This window comes from Rhinolophus hipposideros (assembly GCF_964194185.1).
Source record: "Rhinolophus hipposideros genome assembly, chromosome: 17".
NCBI lineage: Eukaryota > Metazoa > Chordata > Mammalia > Chiroptera > Rhinolophidae > Rhinolophus > Rhinolophus hipposideros.
In genome coordinates, this window is record NC_138063.1 from 17953023 (window position 1) to 17977459 (window position 24437).

General features: G+C 40.9%; 1 protein-coding gene across 2 annotated transcripts in view; it reads right to left on the reverse strand.

Moving 5' to 3' along the window:
- DCC (DCC netrin 1 receptor) overlaps nucleotides 1–23976 on the reverse strand; it is a 1070394-nt gene extending 1046418 nt beyond the window's left edge. For both annotated transcript variants that reach the window (XM_081078113.1, XM_081078112.1), the window contains exon 1: nucleotides 23259–23976. In XM_081078113.1, the coding sequence (XP_080934239.1) occupies nucleotides 23259–23349 (91 nt within the window). In that variant the 5' untranslated portion in view covers nucleotides 23350–23976. The remainder of the gene's footprint in view (nucleotides 1–23258) is intronic.
- Between the last annotated feature and the right edge of the window lie 461 nt (nucleotides 23977–24437).

A 24437-nucleotide genomic window follows, 5' to 3' on the forward strand; every position in this document is an offset into this window, starting at 1 on the left:
AGAAGGTGGACAAGTCTATGAAAAATACCCCCAAATGCATTATTTATAGGAAGCTCAGCTTTGATTCATTAAAAAGAAAACCCAGTGCCTTGTAGTTTTATTCCTTGACATCCATCATCTTTATAGGTCAAGTGAGTGGTATGACAGAAGGTGAGAGATGATTTCCCCTCCTCCCCAATGTTTCTGCAACAGACCAGAGACAAAATTTTGTTAACCTGGTGTTTCCCATTGATTTCACTACAATACAAAGCCTCGAGACTGCTTGAAAAGTAGAGATCCAAGTTCCAATTGAAAGCCGCATTTCTCAGTGGATGATCCATCATCCAAAGTTACTGCATTTAAAATGCCCAGATGACATCTGTAGTCATTGAATCCACTAAAATGTTGGGCTAGCAATGGTATCTTAGTGAACCAAAAAGGAACAGTGATTTGGATAAGGAGAATATGTTGAAGTTCGATTTAATGGAGTAAAACTTCTTTTTAACATTTCTCAACGTACCCTTCATCACCTCTTCACTCCCTAATAATATTTAGATTTGATGTTTTCAGTTTAATCCTGATTGGCCCCTTTGGATGCTACTTTCCAACAAGACAAAGTTAAGGTGCCACAGAAGGGGATAATTACCTCCTACGTGTTAATGGAAGTAATCTACATTACTAGTGATTTGAAAAATCTATTTGATAAAAACTGGAGAGAAAAGAAGACTTAACAGTACCTTGGCCATGAGAGGAAATAAGGAAGAAACCAGCAATGCCTTTATTTTCCTGCCTGCAGATAGTTGATAGAATCTTAGGCTTCATACACTGTCTTCCTGCGAAATCATCACAGCACAAAAAGCCAGCCTACCTTTATTTCCACCTAAATTCCAAAGGAAGATCATCAATCATTTATTTGGTGTTTTCTGAACTATTACATCATTTTCATAATCAAGCACTAACTGAGGGTCTAGGATAAAGAAAAAAAAATATCTTCCCTCTGTTAATGGTTTCATTAGGGTGAGTCTTTATATGCATCGGCAAAATAACACCAAGCTGTCCATGATTAGTAACAAATATTGGAATGGGAAGCGTAATTCTACAACCCATTGTGGACTTAAGTGCTTTGGGCCTTCAAGTAGGTGAGGAACATGTGGAGTGACCTCAATGCAGAGATGGATGTAAGCCAGCCCTGGGACAGTTATTCTGATCTTGACACTGTTTAATGAGCATAACATCCAGTCCTTTGAAGCAGATTTGAAAGTCACATCAAAGAGCAATGATGACATTGACTTTCTCTGACAGCATTGCTAATTCATGAGCAGTCTCATCTCTTAGAATATAATAGAGGTTCGAGTAGGAAGCATGCTAGAACTAGAACGATACTTCTCAAACTCTGACTTGCATACAAATCATGAACGGTTCTTGTTAAAATGAAGATTCACAGTCAGCAGATCTGGGATGAAGCCTGAGTTTCTGCATTTCTAACAAGCACCCATGGTATGCTGATGTGGCCAGCCCACAGGCCCCACTTTGAGAAGCAAGTGTTACAGGATAAGCAGGCATTTCTGAAGCCTTGGAGCTACTGTGTTTCCCTGAAAATAAGACCTAGCCAGACAATCAGCTCTAATGCATCTTTTGGAGCAAAAATGAATATAATTATATAATATCTTATATTAATAAGACCGGGTCTTATTTTGTAGTAAAATAAGACTGGGTCTTTCGTATAATATAATATAATATAAATATAATACAATACCGGGTCTTATATTAATTTTTGCTCCAAAAGATGCATTAGAGCTGATTGTCCAGCTTGGTATAATTTTCAGGGAAACACGGTCACTCTTTTCCTGTGTGTGGAAAAAACACAGGCAGGGCTAACACTTGTTTCTCTTGGAAGGTGATCTGCTTTGCAAATTATTTTCATCTGGTCATGTCCTCTAAATGATAAAGCAAATGTCTGAGTTTTTCATTTTGTTTTGCTTTGCTTTGTTGTTTTAGGATTTATCTATTTACTTATTTGGTAAAAATAAAACAGAGCTCAATATGTCAATGTGATGCCAAAATAAATGTAACTTTCCCCAAGTTTCACAGTAATTGTAGGCAGGTAGAAAAGACACACAAAAAAGACAGAGCAAACTAATGAACAGTGGTTTACCCTGGAGGCATGAAATTTGGGGGACGGTTCCTTCTCCACCTCACACATTTACATAATACTGTACTTGAATTTTCGCAATAAACATATATATCTTTTTAGGGTGGATTTATAATAAAGGTAAGCACATAAATATACATTAGATTTTGAAAGGGCCACGTGTTCATCTTTACATGGCTGTCATTTCCATCATCATAGTAATATCACTCTGTGCTGCTGCGACCCTATGTGAAATAAATTAGGCGACTGTGTATGCTCTTCAAAATTTGTAAGTAATAAAACAGAATTAATCAGTTTTAAACTTTTAAGTTTTAGGATCAGTTTATTTTCACTGTGCATTTCATAGATGAACCTATACCCAATCATGAGTAAAAACAACGCATTCTTATCAGCCATTCCAAATTAGTACTTTCTTTTCTAGAAGCTGCAAAATAATAAAACACTTCAGGAACTGACATCTGTATCCAATTGCACCTTTGGCTTAGTTGAGCAAAATCACCATCCCTGAATAAAAGCTTGCAATGCTTCTCAAACAAGTTTCCTGCTGACACAGCTTTTTTCGTAAAATCATACAATGATCCCTGATTTTTTTTTAAATGATGCACCATCTTTTTAACAGAAAATTGGGTTATTGATTAATTGATCATACACCGCTCACAAATGGCAACTTAAGCACAAGTAAGGAGATGCTATTGAATGTTCATAACTCAAAGGCCACAAGACCACACTACACGGTTGCATTAGTGCTGTCTCCTATTTTAATGAAGACATAGCACAGCACTTTGTTGGCCTAATTTACACGATACATCACAACTATGTGAAATTCCCTTACACTACAGATGGGAGAGAAATTCCAACACGTATGTGACTTACAGAGCTTAGCCTCATTGTTACGGCAGGGCATTAGCATTCCAAAGCTGTAGCTGGAATGTTTATCTTTTATAAGGTGGCAGTGGATTTCTTTTCAGAGGAAATTAAAGTGCATGAAGCTGTCTTAGAACTTGTTATTGAAAACTGTGACATTTGAAAATGATTAATAGAAAATTGAGTTTTTATTTAGATACTCAATAATCTAGAGGTGTCTAAATAATACATGTTCATAGGAAAAATATCATCTACTTAGAGAGGGAATGTGAATATCATAAAAATAACAATACCATAATAGTAATAACCTCTTCTATTTATCTAGAAATTATAGCATGCACTCAAGAATGTGTGTTTTAAAGCCAGGATTTGAATCATAGGTCTGCAATTTACTAGTACAAAGCCAAGCTGGCTAACTTCTTGGTGTCTCACGTTTGCCACCTATAAAAAGACATAATATCAGCCCCCCCCACCCTTGTTTTACTGCGAGGGGTAAATAACTTGGTGACAAATGGCTAAACCCCATTACAGTGCTTTAAAACTAAATAGAGTTTAAATTGCTCACGTTAATAAGAAATCTGGAAGGAAGCAGGCCCAAGATGTCATTGCTACTCAAAGAAATCATCATGGTCTCAAGTTTCTTGTCATTTCCTTCTCATTTTCCTTAACAGGTGATGTAATGCAAAATGGCTATTCCAAATGCAGGCATCACTTCTGCTGTCCAGACAGAAAAAGGAAGCAACAAGGAGGAAGGGAGTGGTTCTTACATCAGGACAATACACTTCCTTCAAAATCTCAAGGAGTCTCCCGATTCCATGCCATTTGTCAAAACTATGTCACACAATCCTATCGGCAAGGGATTATGGGAAATAGAGTCCTTTAGCTGTCATATTGCTGCTTAAGGAAATATACATTTATTAAATACGGAAATAGTGGGTAATAAATATTTCATGTACAATAGTTGCCCATCATTTTAAACCACACAGTCACACAATATTGATTATTATTATTCTACTTTTTTGTACTTTACATATGTCTCAGCCTCAGTGAGATTAACCATGGTGTATGAACTCAAAAAAAACAGATATCTCCTTACAGTAGCTCATTAATATAGGGGAGATTTAAATACTAATTATAGAAATTCCACTGGTGACCTGAAGACAGGCTAAACCCACAGGAAAGTAGGACATGTGACATCTGTTCTCAGACCAGACCTTCAGCTGAATCTGAGTTTTCCATAGAGGAAGATCACAGACCCTCGATAAGTGAATTATGTTTGTCTTAAAGGACTTTTTAAAACAAGGGACACAAGTAGTATGATAAGTTCGATGAGGAGGAAGAGGGTGTCAGTATACTCAGGCACTGGACAGAATCATGCTTTAGCACTAGAAAGGTTCTAGAACTCTGATGGCCTTACATGACACGGCAGCAGCCGTCAAGCAGAGGAGGCAGGACGCCTGGCAGGAGATGGAAGCTACCTGAGGACAGGGTAGAAATCGGGTGGGCATGCCAGACTGCCACAGGTAGGACACTGTTCAGCAGGCCAACCTGTTGATGACAATCTTCATGCAACTCCTAAAAACATGTAAGCAACACACTGCAGGAGGCTGAAGAGCTGTTTTAAAGAGTGGGGCATCCGTGACAACGAGGAGCAGTTTAGGTTTGTACGCATTCATTTATTTCATCCACACTAATACTATAATACGAATGCAGTCATGCTACTTATGTTTTATTTACGTGCTTCGGGCACCTCAGGTAATACGCTAAAGAACTACATGCATTTTCTTAAATAAGGTTATACACACTCTCCAATTTAGGTCTTCTTTTCCTATTTTACAGGTGAGGAAACCAAGGGACAGAGAGGTAGAGTACCTTGCCCTAATTCTCCCAATTAGAAAATTTTAGAGCTGGGATCTAAACTCAAGTCCACCTCACTCAAACTCATACCGAGTTCAAACACTGGCTCAGTACACAGAGAACTACCATGATTAATTTTCAGAGAATATACAGCAAAATATAGTGGTGTTCAAAGCTAAGTGTGTATAAGAATCGCCTGGAAAGCATGTTAAAAATGCCATCTCCTGGTCCCTTCCGGTCTGCCCAGGGACCCTGATCCAGGTGGTGTGAGGTGGAGCCTGCACATTTGCATTTTATTTATTGAATTCTTTTAAACTGGGTATAAGTGGTGCTGATGCCACCACACTGAGGAACGCACAGGCATATTAAGGGTTATAGAAACATCAATTCTCAGAATAACTATACAAGAGTGAATTACTATTCTTATTTTAAAGAGGAAGAAATAAGTTTAGTGAGATTATGTTCTCGGCTCGATGTTCCACTCTTACAAAACAATATACCATTTTTTAAATAAATTTTCGTTTTAGAATAGTTGTAGAGTTACAGAAAATTGTGAAGACGCATCAGAAAGTTCCTACATGCCCTACACCAAGTTTCTCCTATGATTAATAACATAATATAATATGGCATGCTTATTTAAATGAATGAATCAATGTTGGTGCATTATTCTTAACTGGGTCCATACTATTTCAGTTTTCTTTATTTTTACCTACGGTCCTTTTTTTCTGTTCCAGGATTCCACACAGGATAGCATATGACATTTTGTCATCACGTGTCCTTAGGCTTCTCTTGGCACTGACAATAGCTAAGACTATTCTTATTTTTTATGACCTTGATCGTTTTGAGGAGTACTGGTTAGGTATTTTGTCAGATTAGGTTTTGTCTGCTATTTTTCTCCTAATTAGACTGGGGTGATGAATTTGGAACATGGAGATCACAGAGTTGAAGTGCAAATCTCATCACATTGTACCAGGGTAACTTGCTGTTACCATGATTTGTCACTGCTGATGATGGCCTTGATGGTCGGGCTGAGCTAGTGTTTATCCGGTTTCTGGTCTGGAAAGTCACCCCCCTCCCCTGTACTCTTACTGTACTCTTACCCCCCCCCATAGTGTACTCTTTGAAAAAAAATCACTGTACATAGCCCTTCCTGAAAAGAGTGGGGTTTATACTCTACCTCCTTGAGGATGAACGATCCATATAAATGATTTGGAATTCTTCTGTATAGGAGATTTGTCTACTCTTTCTCACTTATTTATTCAATCATTTATTTATAGCAGTATGGATTCATGGATATTTATGTTGTATTTTGGGTTGTAATCCGAAATCACTTGATTTGCAGTGTTGCTCAAATTGTTCCAGCCTTGGCCATTGAGAGCTTTCAGTCAGCTCCTGTGTCCCTTCGGTATACTCCATCGTTGCATGTTTTTCATTTTTAAAGAACTTCCTTACTTTCTGGCACTGTAAGATGCTCCAGGCTTATCATCTATTTCCAACCTAGGTTCTAGAATTAGCCATTCTTTCAAGGGACCCTTGTTCCTTTGAATGGAGAATGCTATTCAAAATTAAGATTTGAACGCTAGTTGTCACTTTTTTTAGAGCATATACTTTTCATTAAAAAAAAAAAATGTAAGTTGCTGTTGCTTTTCCACCCCCCTCTCCATTTCTGGAAGGTGTTTAATACACAAGCATATTAGTGAGTGAAATAATTAAAAGTCAGAAGATTGGAGTTTTTTCTTACAGAACTAGTAACTTCACTGTGATCTTACACAAATATTATACCACCGGTCTTCATCACCTTCCTCACGAAACATATGAGATAAATTTGCTATTCTGCCCACTTTTTAGAGCTATTAGGAGATGAATTTAGATAATGCATGTGAAAGCCATTAGAAATTATGAAGTATCAGACAAACATAAAGCAACATCATCATCAGCATCATCATCATCATCATCATCATTTACCAATTATTAATTATCGTAACCTTATATGATTGAGTATCTAGGGGGAAAGGAAAAGTTATTTAAACTGAAAATTCTGGGCTGCACTACCTGCCCTTTGGTTGTAAAACATACAGAAAACCTTTTATGGGTGAGCCATGCATTAGTAATAACGGATTTTGGAGTCCTGAATCAAAGTTTTTTTTATACATTTTGAAGCTGTGCTGAAAGGAAAAAGATGGAAACAGTAATTTCCATCAGTTCAGGGGCCTAAATTTGCTTTCGCAGCTACTATTATAAATTGCAGGGTTCGAATTGTGGTGTGTGATGCCATCTGTCCTTTCCTGAGCAATTTATCTTTCTGAGACCTCCCTAAAATTATTAGGAATCCTTGTAGGCAAGACCTCTTTATTCTAAAATTACATTATTGATGCTGCCCAAGTTCCGTCTCAGATGACTTTGCCACTTCTCTCTCCTTTTTGCCCCTAGGTCATCACAAATCTGCTTCGGAAGAGGCTAGTGGACAAAGAAGCTGTCGCTGGTGACAAGATGAGGCGCAGTGGCGAGTGAGTGGCTGACTGTTAGAAGGGAAGTGTTCGCCACCCTTCCACTTATCTTCCAGAGCCTGCACACGTAAAGAGCAGTGCCCACATAGGAATACACTCCCTTCCTCTCCAAACACCCTGCCCACCAGACTCAATTCTTCTTCTCTAGTAAAGCCTCTCTGACAGTGTTCTCATCCTCTCCTGTAAGTGCTCCCCTCGCTCATTTGGTTCTTAATATACTGTCTTGTGACTCTGCTCTTCTGTCTTTTTAAAAAATATTTAAGCTGCCTAGGTCTTATTTCCCTAGGCATGCTATTAACTCTATAAGAACAGTGACAGTATGTTGTATGTTTTTACATCCGCCATAGGAGCCAACAAATATGATAAACCAAGCATGATCTCAATAAACATCTGTTGAATGAATTAATAAAAAAAAGAAATAGTTTAGTGTTCCTTATTTGCCAAGGACTGTGATAATCCTTTAGTGTCATATATTAAAAAAAAAAAAAAAGTCACCCATTCAGTAATGGTTTCCCCAATTTTAGGAATGAGGACCCTGGATCGTAATGAGGGTCATAAGAGTCCAATCTTGGTAGAACCAAGATTTAATCCTATGTGTGAAGAAATGTTTCATGGCACTCATTCTTAGACTTGTGATTTGGGAGCTCAGTTAACTTCTCAGTTAACTTTCCTATTTCATCATCAGTACAATAAGAGAGTCATCTCAAACAATTGCTGAGGTCCTTTCCTGCTTGACTGAAGTGTTGAAACACATGAAGTATTGACCTCATTCTGAGTGTCTCTGTTACCTCCATCATTTTGTCTGACTTCAACTAAAATAACATTTCAATTCTTTGACTCATTCCAGTCCTCAGGAATGGTTCTCCTAAAAAAAACACAGACTCTATCCCTGGAATTATTATACGGAAAATAATCATTCACCTATTTTATCTTGCTCCATTTCCATACGCCCTAGATGCATTAGTGGCAGAGCTAACAGAGATAGCAAAGTCTATTTGCATTTTAATTTGGCAAGATGTCCTTAATTTTGAATTTTGCAAAAAGATTCTGGAATATTGCCAATAAAATTAGTAATAGTGGCATGTAAAAAAAAAAATCCAACAAAAAAGAGGAGAAATAGAGAACAGAATAAACTTGTCTGTAGTTAAAAACTAGGTACTCTGAAATTTAACATATCTTTAACTGACCTTTGTATCATGTGTGCACAAGAGCAATTTCAGATTCTGTGCAAACTTGAGAATAATTATGATATGGAAATCAATGAGTTAATGGTAGTTATTGAATAATTAATATGTACCCAGCACCACACTAGGCACAGTAAAACACAAAACTATTAGACATGACATGACATTATCCTACCATCTCCAAAACATAGTCTAATATTGAGAATAAGCTGTTTGTGACAGCTTTTTGGGCAGGTAGTGGGCTGAAAAATAAACAAACAATCTTTCAGTTTTGGACATCAAGTTTGACTTTGGCACAGGTTAGAGGTACGGACTCTGTGACTCAGAAATCACAGCCAAGGCACAAGGTGTTGTTGCTAAACCTCCAAATGGGCACCCATCTTTTCTGGGCTATTGGGACAGCCCTCTCTTCATAGACATGATGCCAGCCCCTCATTCTTTCTCCATATGGCTAACAACATGCTGTCTAAAATACCACTGCAGCACTGAAAACACTTCCCCCTACCATCCCTACCTCGGGTGCCTAATTTAGGGTGACCGACCATTCTAGGGTACCTGAGCTAGTGCTGTTGTTTACACTGAGGTCCTGCTGCCTGGAAACCTCTCAGTTACAGTGAAACAGGAACAGCAGGTCACCCTATAAATGCTACAGCACCAAGGACCAGAGCAAGGCTGACGCGCTCTTACTTCTGCTTTTTGTAGGTCCCACTCTCTCTGCCTGTGATTTCGTTCTCTCCCGCTTCCTTTAATTCTTCCTTGAAGATTGATTAAATTATCTTTCCTAAGCTATTAGGGAATAAAATGCATATTTTTCCCCCTGAGAGGCAGTTTAACCCCTCTATAAATAGAATTTTACTCTAGGGGGGAAAAAAAAACAGCAGCCTTACATAACCTTTCACAAAAGCCCTACTCATTTTCTACTGGAAACAGAAAAGGGCCTACAGTTCCTGAACTAAGCAGAAACTTCTCTCCGCAGGAGGAACACTAGTGATGTTCATTCAGATTGACCCAATCTGCACAGCTGAGCCCCCACGTTCTCTTCTTGTACAGTCTGATTTTGGAGCACGCCAGTTAAAGCTCCTCTCCCCGGCAGTGTGGAGAAAAAGCTTCAAAACCTCGCAGGGAGCTTTCTGTCTGTAAAGCTTGACTCTTCTTAAAAAAAAAACCTCACCCCTTCTCCTCTGACACAAAGGCCCAGGCAAGCGATCACTTGCTCTGTTCATGCCCTGAAGGCCATTCCCGATCAAAAGGCAAGGTTTTGAACGGGGTTCACCTAGTCTCCTGTCAGGGTTTCACTTCGAGCACCTGTGGTGGGTGCTTTTAGCATCAAACCTGAGAGGCAGGGGACGGAAGGGAGAGAAAGTGTGCAGGGCCCAGTAACCCACTCAAGTGGCTGTCTTTTTCTTTGGATCTAAGTATTTTTAAGGGAAAAATGAGGTGAGGGAGGGGAAAATATGGAATGAAACCAGCAGACCCTTTTAAAATGTGCCTTCTTTTCTTGAGCATCGATGAGAAAAGAGAAAAGGCAGGTGGGACCCCCAAAGAGCATTTTCTGGGCATTTTTAAGAGCTTTAAATCTCAAGGAAAACGAAACATGCCGTGGCCTCCAAGAAGTATCCTAAACCACGAACCAGAAGGCTAATTAATATTAGCACAGTTTGTCTTTACAAGACTAGCTCCTGAAGCCAAAGAACTCCAAAGAGGCTTCAAAGTAAGCTTAGAGGAGTATGGAAGAAGCTTTTTCCCACTGACTTGACTTTTACAAAGAAATAGAAACAACGGTCACTTCTGTCGGTGGGTTTTCAGTCTCCAAGAGCAGTGTTATCTCAGTGACCTGGGTCTAACTCAGTATGTCTTGGTGTGGCCTGAGCCGGTGTTTTTAAAAAGCTCCCAAAGTGATGCAAACTCACTGGTCCGTGGACCGCATTTGGAATAGCAAGGCCCTAGGACACAGTTTCTCCAACTTGGCTGCACACGGAAATCACCTATGGAGGTTTAAAAAATACTTGTGCTGGGCTGCATCTCAGGGATTCTAAATGAATTCTTACGAGGTAGGGCTGAGTATTGATACACAATCAAGGTGACAGCCTCTCCTCCAGAGAGGAGTCTTGGGACAAATTGTACCTACTAGCACTATACCTTAACCAAGCAAGTACTTGCTTACAGGTGTTCATGCTAAGTGGATGCTAGTATCAATGTGTCTGTAGGAGGTGAATGCGGTTAACCAGAGAGAGGTTAACAGGGGACGTGAATTTGGATGAGGAATCCATAGGAGCTGTGTTGTATGGTGCCAAATTTGATCAGTATTGCACTGTGTCAGGTCTAAACTAGCTGAACCAGTTAGCCTCCAAATCCATCAAACGCACGGGCCATGGCCTGCTAAACCATGGCCCACTGAACTAAGCATGTGCTTGATTTCAAAATGGCTATTGGAGTCTTACTGTCTCCTTTAATTCTAAGTCTTTAAAATCTTCAATGAAATTGAGGAAGGTTCTACAGTGGCCTGCCTATGCCTGTGAAATTTTCTATTTGCAAAGACCATCCCAGTATAAATCTAGCTCATCTTAAGATAATACTAAATATAGCCAGTATTTAGGAAACACATATTAGGTGTTAGGCATTAGAAGGGATATATTATGTATCTTACTGTGGGAGTGAGTTTATCTCCAATTCAGAGTTGGGAAAGAGAGGTTATCTTGTCTCCATTATACAGATGGGTAAGTCAAAGTCAAACACACTTGCTGGCAGGCTTTTTTTCCCCCTAGGCTGTGCCACCTGTCTCATCAGGGCCAAAGACCACAGGAACATGGAACCGACTCCTTTGCAACTTGCCCTGGGAAAGGAAAGGTTGTGAGCTCAATGACTTCTAAATGAGCTCTAACTGAAATCTAAGAGAACACTGTCTCTCATTTTTAAGAAATAGTAATGGAGAGAAAATGTATAGGAAAGAAGCATACTGAGAAAATAAGCTGAAAAAATATTTCTTTTAAATCATAGGTTCATTTCCCCCTCCTTTTTAACTCACCAAGAATGATCAGGTACATATTTTAAAGAAGGCCAGAGGAAAAAGAAATGTTCCCATGCCAAACCTACTTCTATAGAAAAGGTGAAGTCCTATTTTCTCTGCTCAGTGATAGCTTTCAAATAAGTAGCCTGGTACACATGCTTACTAATAATAATTTGTCTAGCTCAGGGGTGTCCAAACTTTTTTCAACAATTTTCACCAAGGGCCATATGCGGTAAAATACACAAACAGCCAGGCCACTCACTTGAGGTGAAGTACATATTGCCTCACCTGGTTTATTTAAGTAAACTATATTTTTGGAATTTGCTGCGGGGCAATTAACAATGAATTGTGGGCTGCAGTTGGCCCGCGGGCCGCAGTTTGGACACCCCTGCTCTAGCTCTTTACACTGTTCAAAATCCCTTAGCCTTGTTTACACATTAGTTATGTCCACAAAACCCCATAAGGTATTTCTAGACATATAGGATAGCTTCATAAATTCACGGCAAGGATTGACTATATAATTTGCTTAAATTTTTAAATGACTGCACTGAGATTAGAAAAAAATGACTGCACTGAGATGATGAACGTATTGCAACTGATTCAACCAATATTTAAAGTAGGTCCCGCCCCTATCTGCCAGGGATATGTTCCAAGACCCCCAGGTGCATACACAAAATGGCAGAACTGAACCCTCCATACACTATGTTATTTTTTTTCCTAAACATGCGTACCTTTTCACTTAAAGGAAGCACTTTATGGCTTCTCTTTGGCACATCTGAATTGCCAGCATCACTACTCTTGTGCTTTGGGGCTATTAAGTAAAGTAAGGGTGACTTGAACACAAGCACTGTGATACCACACAGTCGATCTGATAACCAAGATGGCTACTAAGTAACTAGGGGCAGGCAGCATACACAGTGATACCTCATTTTATTGCTCTCCACTCTATGGTGCTTCACAGATGATTCACGATTTACAAACTGAAGGCAAGACCCTCCACCAGCGAAAAAGATTCTGACTTGTAGAAATAACTATGTACAGAGTCTGATGGGTAATGGACTTATTGGGGTTATCATTTTGTGAGGTATATAAATGTCTAATCACTATGCTGCTTTGTCCACCTGAAACCAATAAAAAAAAAAATGTTAAGTAAAAAAGATTCTGACTTGCTTTATTGAGTTACTCCATTTATTGTGGTGGTCTGGAATCGAATCCACAATATATTGGAGGTATATCTGTATAGTGTAGAGACACTGGACAAAGGAACGACTCATGTCCTGGATGGGATGGAGCAGGACAAGGCAAGATTTCATTACACTACTCAAAACAGAGTACAATTTTAAATTTATAAATTGTTTCCAGAATTTTCCATTTAATATTTTTGGACCGCAGTTGACAGCAGGTAACTGAAACCACAGAAAGTGAAAATGCAAGTTAAGGAGGGATGGCTGTACTGAGTACAAATAATTACTATCTTTGAGAGAGGCTCCTACGGTCTTCTCGGGTCTCCACTAAGCTGTTACCATGCGTAGTTCTCTTGGCCTTAGTTATACTGATCTTCTTTGAATTCACTATGCTTCCTCCCACCCCAGGGCCTTTGCACTCACTTTTCTTACATAGCATTCTCTTCCTGACCCTCCCCAAATTCCCTCTGTAACTAAGTTACCTCATTTTTCAGGTGTCAACCACAACTTTCTCAGGGAAGCCTTCTTTCATCTGCTCAGTATTCTCCTACAATACTTTCTGTCTTCAAAGCCTTATCTCATTTGAAATTATGGATTTATTAACATGTTTATTGATTAACATTTCCATCCCACTAAGCTCAAAACTCCATCACCACCTTAATACACACTCGATAAATAAAAGAAGAAAAATGGAAGTCATGTATTTATAGCAACGAGTACCAGATCTGCAGGAAAAACACTATCCTCATTCTTACCATACCCATAGCACGGTTTACACATGACTGACAACTTTTTACACTCCCTTCTTTTTGTTTTTGTTTTGTTTTGTGTGGACCAATTTAAGGACACGGGGTGAATGAATTGGGTCTGTCAGCCCATCTGGCTAACATTAATATATTAATGATACAATGCATAAACATTGCAGTTCATATTCTTCAGTCTGCCCCACATTTTTTGTGCTTCTTTTTATTTAACGAGCACTTTGTTCTGCCTTGTGTTCTCTTTAGCTATGTCTGTGCCTGTCACCTTGACTTGATAAACCCCCCGGAGGAGAGAAACACATTTAGGCCTTTCGTTTAATTCTTTGTAACTCACAGCAAATGCTTAGTTAACTCTTATCTTGAATGAAAATCTTGATCTTATTTGATCCTTATAATACCTCAATGATTTTGTAAGGCATTAATAGTCCTGCCTGAAAAATGAGAACACAGATTTTTAGAGTGACAAAATGGGTACTCATGAATGACTGCACAATAAGCTAAGGACTACGCTAAGTCTATATTTTCTAATATATGACTTGAGAGACCTTACTCAGAAGAGCACATTCAAGCTAGGTCCCTTGAGGACCAAAAAGATATAAACAAACTAGGAGATCAGGTAGGAAAAATAAACATGATTACACTTCTCGAGGGGTATGAGGGAATGTTAAATAAACTAAATATTTATAGTCTGGTTAAGTAAAGGCTAATGGGGGGAGGCAAGCATGATTTATGGCTAGAATTATCCAATGCACTTCAGCACAGCAAGGCAGGGTATCGCTGAGGACGGAAAACAGGGACCAAAGCGGGGTGACAGGAGCAACGAGAAGAACATTTACAACAGGGCTATCTAAGATGAACTGTAACATGACATTTTAACAGCAAGGACTGATAGGCTGCTGAAAAGTTTCCCAAGGGAAACAGTGAACCAACCATCTCTGGAGATGTCTCAAGCTAGAGAGAAAAAAATAACTAGAAATTGTCCTGCAGGGAACAGCTCTGCCCAGACATTAGACATGAAAGGAAAAGCTTTGTAGATTTTCTCTCTAATTTATATTCTTCTGGGATCCCATGAGGCTGAGAAAAGATGTGGAAACAATGGATGAGGTCTCCAGGTGCTGGGGGTTTCCTTAGATGTCTCAGCCTTGGCTCACAGCTCTAATGAGTCCGCACAGAGGCAACACACTAGAGAAGCCACGGCTGCGGGCAGATCCAGGCTTTATTTCATCCAGGGCCCTTCATTAGCTGGTCCCACAGGAATCACTGAAACAATTATGAACCCGAACGAAAACTGGGAGGTGTGCATACGCACACGTGCCCACGTGGTTGTTTGTTTGGAACCCACAGTCACCTATGTAACCCTGATCCTGGACCTATGTGTCTTACCACATTGGAAACGTAACCAAGGTCCAATGGTCAGATTAAGGCGTTTAACTCAGGCTTGGCATCTATCAGTATCATTCTGTGATTGAGTCGTCTTTGAGTTCTGTTATATTCAGGAGATTGATAATGGTCCTCAAATTAAGCCTGGCACCCCCAGCATCCTGCTTCCCTGCGAGCGATATGCTATCCAGACATCATAAACAGGATAAGACAGGATTCTGACAAGGTAAGGGCTGCGCTAGGTACTCACTCATCTTAGACTCACTAAGAATCTTGTTTTCCAGTTTAAAATAAGTGTACGCTCTGGAAAGGTGTTTAAGGAAATTCTGGACTAAAATAAGCATGAGACAGCATCAGGCGACAACTTCCTAAAAGTTAGACTACTGATAACATCTATGGCTAAAAGCGAAAGGTTGTTTAGTAGGAAAAAAAGAACTACTGATGAGATTGGTGCCTCAAAGCAAACGGTGGCTCAGTTGGAGAAGCAGAATCAGAATTATCTTGCTGAAATCACCAATGTCCAAAACATTGATGGGGAAAGAATGCTCAGCCTTTTTAGCAATCAGGGAAAGGCAAATGAAAACCACAGTGAGATGCGAATTCACATCCACCAGGTGAGGGCAAACTAAACATAAGATAATTCTAAGTCTTGGCGGAGACATGGAGCAAAGGTGACTTTCTTATGTTCCCGGTAGGAGTATTGATAGATGCGAGCTGGCACTGCCTCCTAAAAGGAAAGCTATTATTTCTATGACTCGGCAATTCCATGCTTACATATCTAAGACCTGGGGGTGAATTTGTTCTGGCGGACATGTTCAAGAATGTTCATAGCAGTATTACTGGCCAGAGCAAAACACTGACTTCCCAAAAGTCCATTAATGGTTGATTAAAGTCTGACTAACTAATCTCATGGAATATTATGCAGCAGAGAAAGTGACTGAAATACAGCAATATGCATCCTCATAGATAAATATCAAATATTTGATGTTTAGCAAAAATGCAAACCAGAGAAGAATACACACATTATGTTTATTTTATAATGGTCAAGTACAGGCAAAGCAAAATAATATGTTAAACATGCATACATAAGTGGCAAAACTATAAAAATGTCAAAGGAGTAATTAACAAAAAAAATTAAGAAAACTGCTGGTGGGTACATGGGTATTTGTTTCATTATCATTATTGTCATTGTGATCACCAATGTTATTATTATTAATTATACCAAATACTATAGTACAATTCATAATTTAAATAAATCGTGTAATGTCGAAGCTAGTCATATACCTAGAAATAATCTAGTCCACACCCTCATATAACAAGGAAAACCATGCTGTACAAAGAAAAGTGGCATGTAAAGTACTATCAGATCGCAGAAATGCTACAAACCCATTAGTTAAAACCAATTAGCGTTTTTTCCTCTAGTGTGGGACTCAGGTCCTGACTTAGAATCTCCTCTTTCACTTTAGACACAATCTCAACAAAATCCAGCCCCCTATTTCTTAGCAAATCAAAAATAGAAAAAAAGAACAACCGCTTTAAAAAAGTTTTATTAACAGGGAAAAGTTTGAGCTGGAGACAAGCAAGTAGATAAAACCCATGTTATAAATCAGGAATAAAAATTTTAAGGAAATAAAAGCAGCAGCCTTTGCCATATGGAAAAATAAACAGCCCTGAATGATGTAATAGCTTCGGAAATCATCCCATGATATCAGATAATATACTAACTGAGCGACAGCGATGCCTTGGATCTATTAAGGGCAGGCCAAATTATGTTCTACATACTTAAAAGGTAGCTCAGTGAGTAGATATTTGTTTAAAGACTATGGAAAAGTTAGTAAAATCTCAAAATCTTGTTTTTTAATAAGAAACGTCAGCTACTAAGAAAATTGACTTGAGTAAATAATATTCATATTAACCATTTAACTCCTCTGTCCTCTTATAAAAACGGAAAACCAGAGTTAAAAACATTTTAGATACCAGAATAATAATGATAAGCCCTCGCGGCAGGTCACAATACTACACTAATGAGTTGGTATTTTCATTAGATCATATCATAAAGATTCAATTAATTCCATGGCGCAGTTTTGTCCTAGGTACTCTCAAGAGTAAACTTCTAGCAAGAACCAATCTTTAAAGGATGAGCAAAGTATAAGGGAAAAATCCCCAAACTGCAATACAACCCCTGTTAAGTCCTATCATTATAATCGCAAGTGGTATAAAGAGCCTTCTTCCCTCGAAACTGTGAAATGATTGAGCAAGCAAGAAGTCACAGAATTTAAATGTGTACAATTAAGCTAAAGTACATCACGAAAATGAGAAGCAGGTTACAGGCACCAGGCTCAGGAAATTTAGCAGAGAAGAGGGACTTTCCCACCCAAGTCATGTCATAACAATAGCCTTCAACAATAGGATCAATAAATACAGAATGATTTGTGTGTTGTCAGGTTGAACTTTCTCCCCAAGAAATGAAAGCTGTGAATAATATGGTTGTGTGGAACTATTTACAAAAAAGCAGCATGTACTAGTTTACCATTGGCAAATTACCATCAATAGTGACAAAGAAGGAAAATTCAATCATACATGTTATTATGTATTTCTAAACCATCCCATTGGACAGAGTTCAGGCATTTCTAAACCACCAAAGAAAAGCATACATACGAACCACTGTGTTAAAGAGGCCTAGTTTTTAAATCTCAGGCTAAAATTGGTCAAAGAACTTCAGAGCACTATCGTATTTTCGACCATCAATAAGCCAAGTACATTTCTCCGTGTTAGTAACAGTGCTAAACCAGAGAAATATAAGATAAGGAATCAACACTTCGTGTGGGAGGAAGCAAAAGTGTGGTACTAAATTGTGCTGTAATTTACCTGAGTGCTGCAATTATAAAGATGCAAAATAATTTGCATTTTATTTTTTGCTATTACCCACTTGGCATATGTAACATGTAATTTTACTTGCACATTTTTTTTAATTGGCCTAGAGGTAAAATAAGATGGATTGCTCATCCTTTCTTATTGACAAGTTTAATAGTTGCTTTACTTGAGGTCTTGTTTTGAAGGAAAATATCTTAAATGCTTTGGGTCACTGCCATGCTACTGATACTGTAATACCATGAGACATGCTTTGATCTCTGAAAAGCAGTAACTTGGAAGAAAATTAAAAGTTCTATTATTCCAACCCGGTAACAGCCTTCTGCAAAACAGCATGCCTCGGCTGGCATGTCCTACTATATTCTAGAACTCGCTCCTATCTCTTCTTAATGCTCGTGAACTCTAGAACTTTAATAATATTGGCTGAGGGGCCACTAGTGGAGGGTCTCCTATGGTAAGAGTACTACATAGCTATCTGTAGAGGACAGCTTAACTCTCCACTAAATGAAACACTCATGAACATTTGTTTTTAAGGCCAATCCCTGTGATTTTATGAAGTGTAATACAGCATGTTAAACACAATGCCTGGGTCGGGGCCTCGGATTTACAGTGAGGAAGACTTTCCTGGGTTGTAGCAAAGGAGGCAGTGTGAATCCTACACAGTTGAGAGATGAGAGCTGTGCTTCTGTAGAGACAGGCTGGACAGAAGCAAGCAGCCCCCTGGGAGCCTGCAGAACAATCCACTGGGCCAAGTGTTACCATGTTAATATTTAATCCAGTGTGTTTCAATCAAGAGTTACTGAGATCCCAGACTACATATGATTCATGAAGGTATAACGAACTGTTGTGACAATTCATAGAGCTCTTCAATCTTCCTCTGGATTGTCATCATAAAAAAAAAAAATACAGGAGGAAAAAAGACTACTCTACATTTACATTTTATGGACTGCAAATGTGCACAGTATTTATCTGTTAGGGATTACAGTATGTTTCCAGAACCAAGTGACTTTTTATCTTTAGTTAATTAATCAAGTAATCCTCGATGGGCTTATGTCATTATTCTTTTTGCTCAGGCAAAAGGAAAGTTTCCCAAAATTTACATAATACAGTTCATCTGAGAGAGATGAATCCATCAAAAAGGTATCATTGGAGCTGGTAGCTGTGTAACAAGTAGCAAAACAGAACAATGTAGTCCTAATATTTTCTAAGTTGTTGAGAGCATACAGGCCATATGGACGCAAAGTAGGAAGAGCTACAGCCAGGCAAGAAGCACTCACTCACTAGTGAATTCACAAGGGTTTCCAGAAGTCTCTATAAAATTAGCACAATCTTAATTCACCCCAAAGTCATCCATCTGGGGAGGCGGCATGGAGGGTGGAAATCCTCTCTTCTTTGTGTGTGCATATGTGTGCTCATTTAAGAAAATGCCCAAAACAACTGCATTCTTTTCTAATAGAGTTATCCTGTCTAGTAGAGGCATAAGGAAGAAGTTTCACCGGCAAAGTTCACATTGGCAGATTCTCCGAAGAAACAGTAAGTGTCTTTGCTTTAAAACGTAATCTTTAACATGTAATCTTAGGAAATATTCTGCTCAGAAACTGCAGCACTGCCTGTAAACAGGAGGTACCACCTAAAGATAAGGGGCGTTTGGTCTGCAAGTCAAGATTTAAACCAGAGCTTGTTTCCAAAGGAGGGACACAGTACTAGCAGATGACCCCACTGGATGCCGCAGAAAACATCCCAGGAGCAAATCACAGGCATTTGAAGCCTCTCCCATGACTGCGAAGCATGAAAAAAAGAAAGGCAAACTGGAGAGGAAGAAATATCTCCTCTCATAAAAGATGTGTTTGAGGATAACTAGAGCGCTGGGATCCCCTTGGATGATGCAGTGTCATCCCTTCCCTCTCCAGAAACTAGGGAAAATATCCTTTTCCACCCCAAAATCGCCTCCCCAATCTGTGGACCAGCTCCCCACTGGCTGAGAAAACCATACTACGGCCTGCAGACTCCCTACCCTGCAGGAGAAACTTTCAGCAGGCTTCACTCAGCAATTTAGATCCGATTAAAGTGCTCCATCTTCAATGAAAATAAGAAGAAGTTTGCTGAGAGGTTAACCTACCAGAGAATGAACGTAAGTCACACACAGTGAGAAGTTATAAATCTCTCCCCAGAAAAAAAAAAAAAAAAAAAAGAAAAGAAAAGAAAAGCCTATCAGCAGCCCAAGCCAGCCCAGCTTTTAAGAGCATTAAAGCAAATGCACTAAGCCTAATATATTCACATATAACACATGTGGTGGCTGTTTCACATGCTTCATAACTCAGAGGGCAACTGCGGCTAGGTAGGAAATGGATGCTGTGACAGGTCTCTGGTGATTTATACTGCAGCACTCAAAGAGGAGTGGACAGCGGGCTGCCCGGGAACCCCCAAGGTCTGCAATGCTCCATCAACACAAACACAGATGGGGCACCTGGTCTACTTTAGCTGGGGAGATAAAAAAGGGATGGGGGAGGCAGCTAAGCCTCATTGTACCACATCCAGACTACAGAAATTCGGACAGATTTTTTTCCTTCAATAGACTATAACCCAAACATATATATATATATATATATATATATATATATATATATATATATATATATACATATACATATATATATATATGAAGAATTAATTAATTAACATAATATATACCTGCTATTTCATTCATTAACGTCTAAAATGTTTACCTCATCTGAGATCCTGGAACTCTACTTAGTATCTTTGCTTGGTGCTCAAGTCAAATACATAAGAAGATGGCATCTTACAAAAACCAACTAAAAAGCCACCGTTCTTCAGTCTTCATCCTATGCTGACACTGTTCAAAGATGTCCTCTGTTAGGTCATAACAATTTCATAAAAATGTACAGCAGCTTCAGACTTTATCTAGGAAGTGGGAAAATGCCCAGCGCTATTGCTAGTCTCCATAATCCTTTGTTACCCATCAACAAAGTCTTTAAAACATCCTGCTGAATGAGAATTTCACTGCCTGTAAACTAAACACTTGGCCTTATTAAGGGCACCTCCTACTGGTCCTTTCATAGAATGAACTCTGCTTCCTTCAACATCAATTCCCTGTCATGTACCTGAAGAGGGGAAATTGCTACTAAGAGATAGAGGAGAAGCCTATCAATGAGCAAAGACCAGAGTCATCTGAATGAACTGTATCTCAAAATAGCACCATCCACTTTCCTGGGACCTGTGCAAATGACATCACAATCCATTTGCAAATAACCAGAATGAATTTAGAAGTACAGGACGCATGAAGATTTAGATCCACAAGCCTCTCCACAGGCTTATTCCTTGTATATGCATGGTTTTGTCTGCCTTTTCAAACACAGACGTATCTGTTGAGGAGGAAATTAAAATAAAGCAGTATTATGTGGCCCTAACTCTCTAGACAAGAAACAAGTGGGAAGAGGGATATTCAATTGATTTAAGTATTAGTAAAACATATATAAACCTATCTCCATTTATGTACCTCCACCCTTCACCAGACACAGTCACTTGGGAAATGACTTTAAAATATTTTAGTTTAATTGATAACACATCATTGTCCATTCTTTCACACCTTACCTAGTGCAATATTTTCGGCCAACTCATTTCAAGCCCCGCCTGGTAGACTTTCTACCCAGCGAGGGATGCCCCTCTGAACTTCCCCTCTCCCCTCGGTGGCGTCCCCCAAACTGCCCAAGTCAATCTTCTGCGCAGAAGGAGGGTCCTGCTCCCTGCAGCATCTAGCCTTGTGGGTAGCAAGGAGGGAATTTTAAAAAGACACCTACTCATTACTTCGGGGATGACCCCCGCCCTCCTCCGGAGGGAGTAATTGCTGAGGACAAAGCTGCGGGAGAGAGGAGCCCGGGATGTGGGGACCGGCCGGAGAGGGAGGGAGGGAAGGCAACGGGCTGCTGAGCGCAAGGGTGCGGGTACTCATGCACCACACGCGCACGCGCCCGTGTGCTTCTCTCTCTCTCTCTCTCTCTCTCTCTCTCTCTCTCTCTCCTCTCTCTCTCTCTCTCTCTCTCTCTCTCTCTCTCTCTCTCTCTCTCTCTCTCTCTCTCTCTCTCTCTCTCTCTCTCTCTCTTGCTCTCTCTCGCTCTCTCTCTCCCCCCACGTCGCCCTCCCTCATTCTTTCACTCGCTCGGACAGAAGGAAGGTGAGGAGTCTGGGTCTGTGTGTCTGCGCAGATTCCTGTTCGCTTGTGACCGCACCAGGATTTGGGGAGCCTCCAGCTGGTTCCGTGCTTGATTGTCTGAATCCCTAGCGACCTGGAGAGGCACATTCTCTACTCGAATTCGCCACCCTGGGCCATGCAGCATTTAGCAGGAACAAGAAAGCCAGAGCTTCAGGCTCAGGGGCAGCTGGGGGCTTGGCCGTCATTTACCTTCCAGTCCCTATTAATTTCCAAGGCACTGGTACCGGTCCTCCTACCAACCCCGGTTCCTGCCACGGCTTCTTTTCTTTTGGATTTGGGAAAAGGTCGGTTCCGAAGGGAGCTGAATGCTCAGCCGGCTGTTCTCCACTCCTTCCCCGCCAGGCCCAGCCCCTGTACCGGAGTGCCCCCCTACATTTGTGGTGAGGCCCGGCAAAACGAGTGGACATGAAAATGAGGCTTTTTCTTCATTTTAGATTATTTTAGCCGTCGAAGCCCCCCTGTTCCGTATGTGGAGACTGCAGCAGCCCGAGCACCCTTCAGACCCCTCTTTCTCCTGCTATAACCCAATCCATTCCCCCAAACACTTTTGCCATTTTTAATTAGAAAAACTGCGCTTGCCAAGCGCCAGAGCCAGGGAGCCGGTTGCCTGGAATATCAATCATTTGGAGTTTGGAAGTGTCCTGGAGATATCTGGAAACAGCATGCGAACTGAATCCACCGTTAAAAAAATAAAACACGTTTCCTTCTTCCTAACAACTCTGCGCCTCTTTTCAGCGCCACTGTCCCCTCCTCCGAAGTACCAAAACACAGCAGCTGTCCCTTTCTCGAGTCTCAATCAGCAAGTCTAAAAATCCCAAACGAAGGCGCATGTAGCCGCAAACAAACGACTCAGCCCAACCTTCCGCACAGACTTCCTCAGAGCCCCTCCATGACCTCCGCTTGGCCCTGTTGCCCCAATCCGTAGGTGTCCGAGGCGTTAAGCATCCAACCCTGTTCCTTTCAACGACATCCCATCACCTGCCTCCTCCCTGCCCCAGCCCGCCAGCTCTCCAAATCAAGGCAAGTATTTGCAAAAGCTAAGATGCAAGAGCACCAGATTAAAAAAGAGCGGAGGGGCGCTCGACTCCCCAGCCGCCAACGTCCTCCACCCCCAGGGGGGAAAAAGTCTTCCCGTCTTTTACCGTTGGTGGGGCACCGAGCTCCTAACATCTTGCTCTTTCTCCCTGTACCCCAGCTGTACCACTCGCCAAATGCAATGAGAAGGAAAAGAAAAGGGGGTAGGGGGTGGGGGGTTTGAGAAGAAAGGAAACCACCTCTTACCGGTGACTTGAAGATGTGCGCTGAGCAGGGTAGCTCCGAAGAGTACAAAAGCCAGCTTGGGTACCCAAACACATCCAAGACTATTCTCCATATTTCAGCCAACACCTTCGGGGCCAGGGGTCCTGGGCAGCGGCGGCTCTCACACACATGCACTCACACACACACATGCACACATGCACACACTCGCGCCGAGCCCCTTCGGCTTCCTCCTCGGCGTCCTCTTCCTCCACCTCTTTCTCCACCTCCCCTGCGCCTCTTCTGCCTCCGAAGCCGTTTTCCGCGTCCCCTGACAAAATCAGCAGCAAAAGGAGGCAGCAAAAAGTTCCATTCAGTCCAATAGATTCCGAGCCCCCCAGTCAAAACCTTGGAAAACTAACTCAAGGAAACAGAGGGGGCAAGAGGAGGGAAGACAGCTCTCCACCGGGCTTGGGAGTCATCAATAAACAGAATATCCAGTGGGGACCAAAGAGGAGACAGAAAGCAATCCTGTGGCTGGGCTGTGCATTAAAAGGTGGAGACTGGTTCCCTGTCTTCGGCTTGGCAAAGTTGAAGGGAAAAAAATCCCCCGAGAACTGGGGGTGCTGCTCGTTTTTCCTCCAAGAGCCGAAGGGACGGAGGGAGGAGAGGCAGGGGGCTGCTGGTGGAGCGCTCTCACTTGTTACTGGGGTGTCCGCCAGCGGTGTGTGAGCTGAGAGTTGGAGCCGTACTATCCATTGATCCGGAGAAGTGGAGGGCTGGAAGGGAAAATGTGGAGACCGGAGGGAAACGAACTGGATCAGGCAAAGATTCCACGGGAAGGGGGTGGGGGTGGGGGCAGAGGGATGACGGCGAAGGGAAAAAAGAGCGGTCGGAGGAGGCTCCTAGCAACTGCATTCGCCTGGTCTACATATCAATGAGCAGGGATGCCCTCTGTGGGCAAAGCGTGGGAAGTCACTTTTGTCAATGGAGCCAGTGAATTGCGTGAGCGTCTGGGGGTTCTGCAGCTCTCTTTTCACACTCAACCTTCAAGAAACTATTTTTGACTGGAAAACCTAGGACAGCTTAGCAGCAAAGGGGCAAGAACTCTGCTACTGGCCCCAAATTAGACCAGTTAAAAAGGAGAAAAAGGACAGAGGAAATGGTTAGTAGATAAGCTATTTCAATGTTTTGGGGGTTTTTTGTTGTTTTTTTTTAAACGGT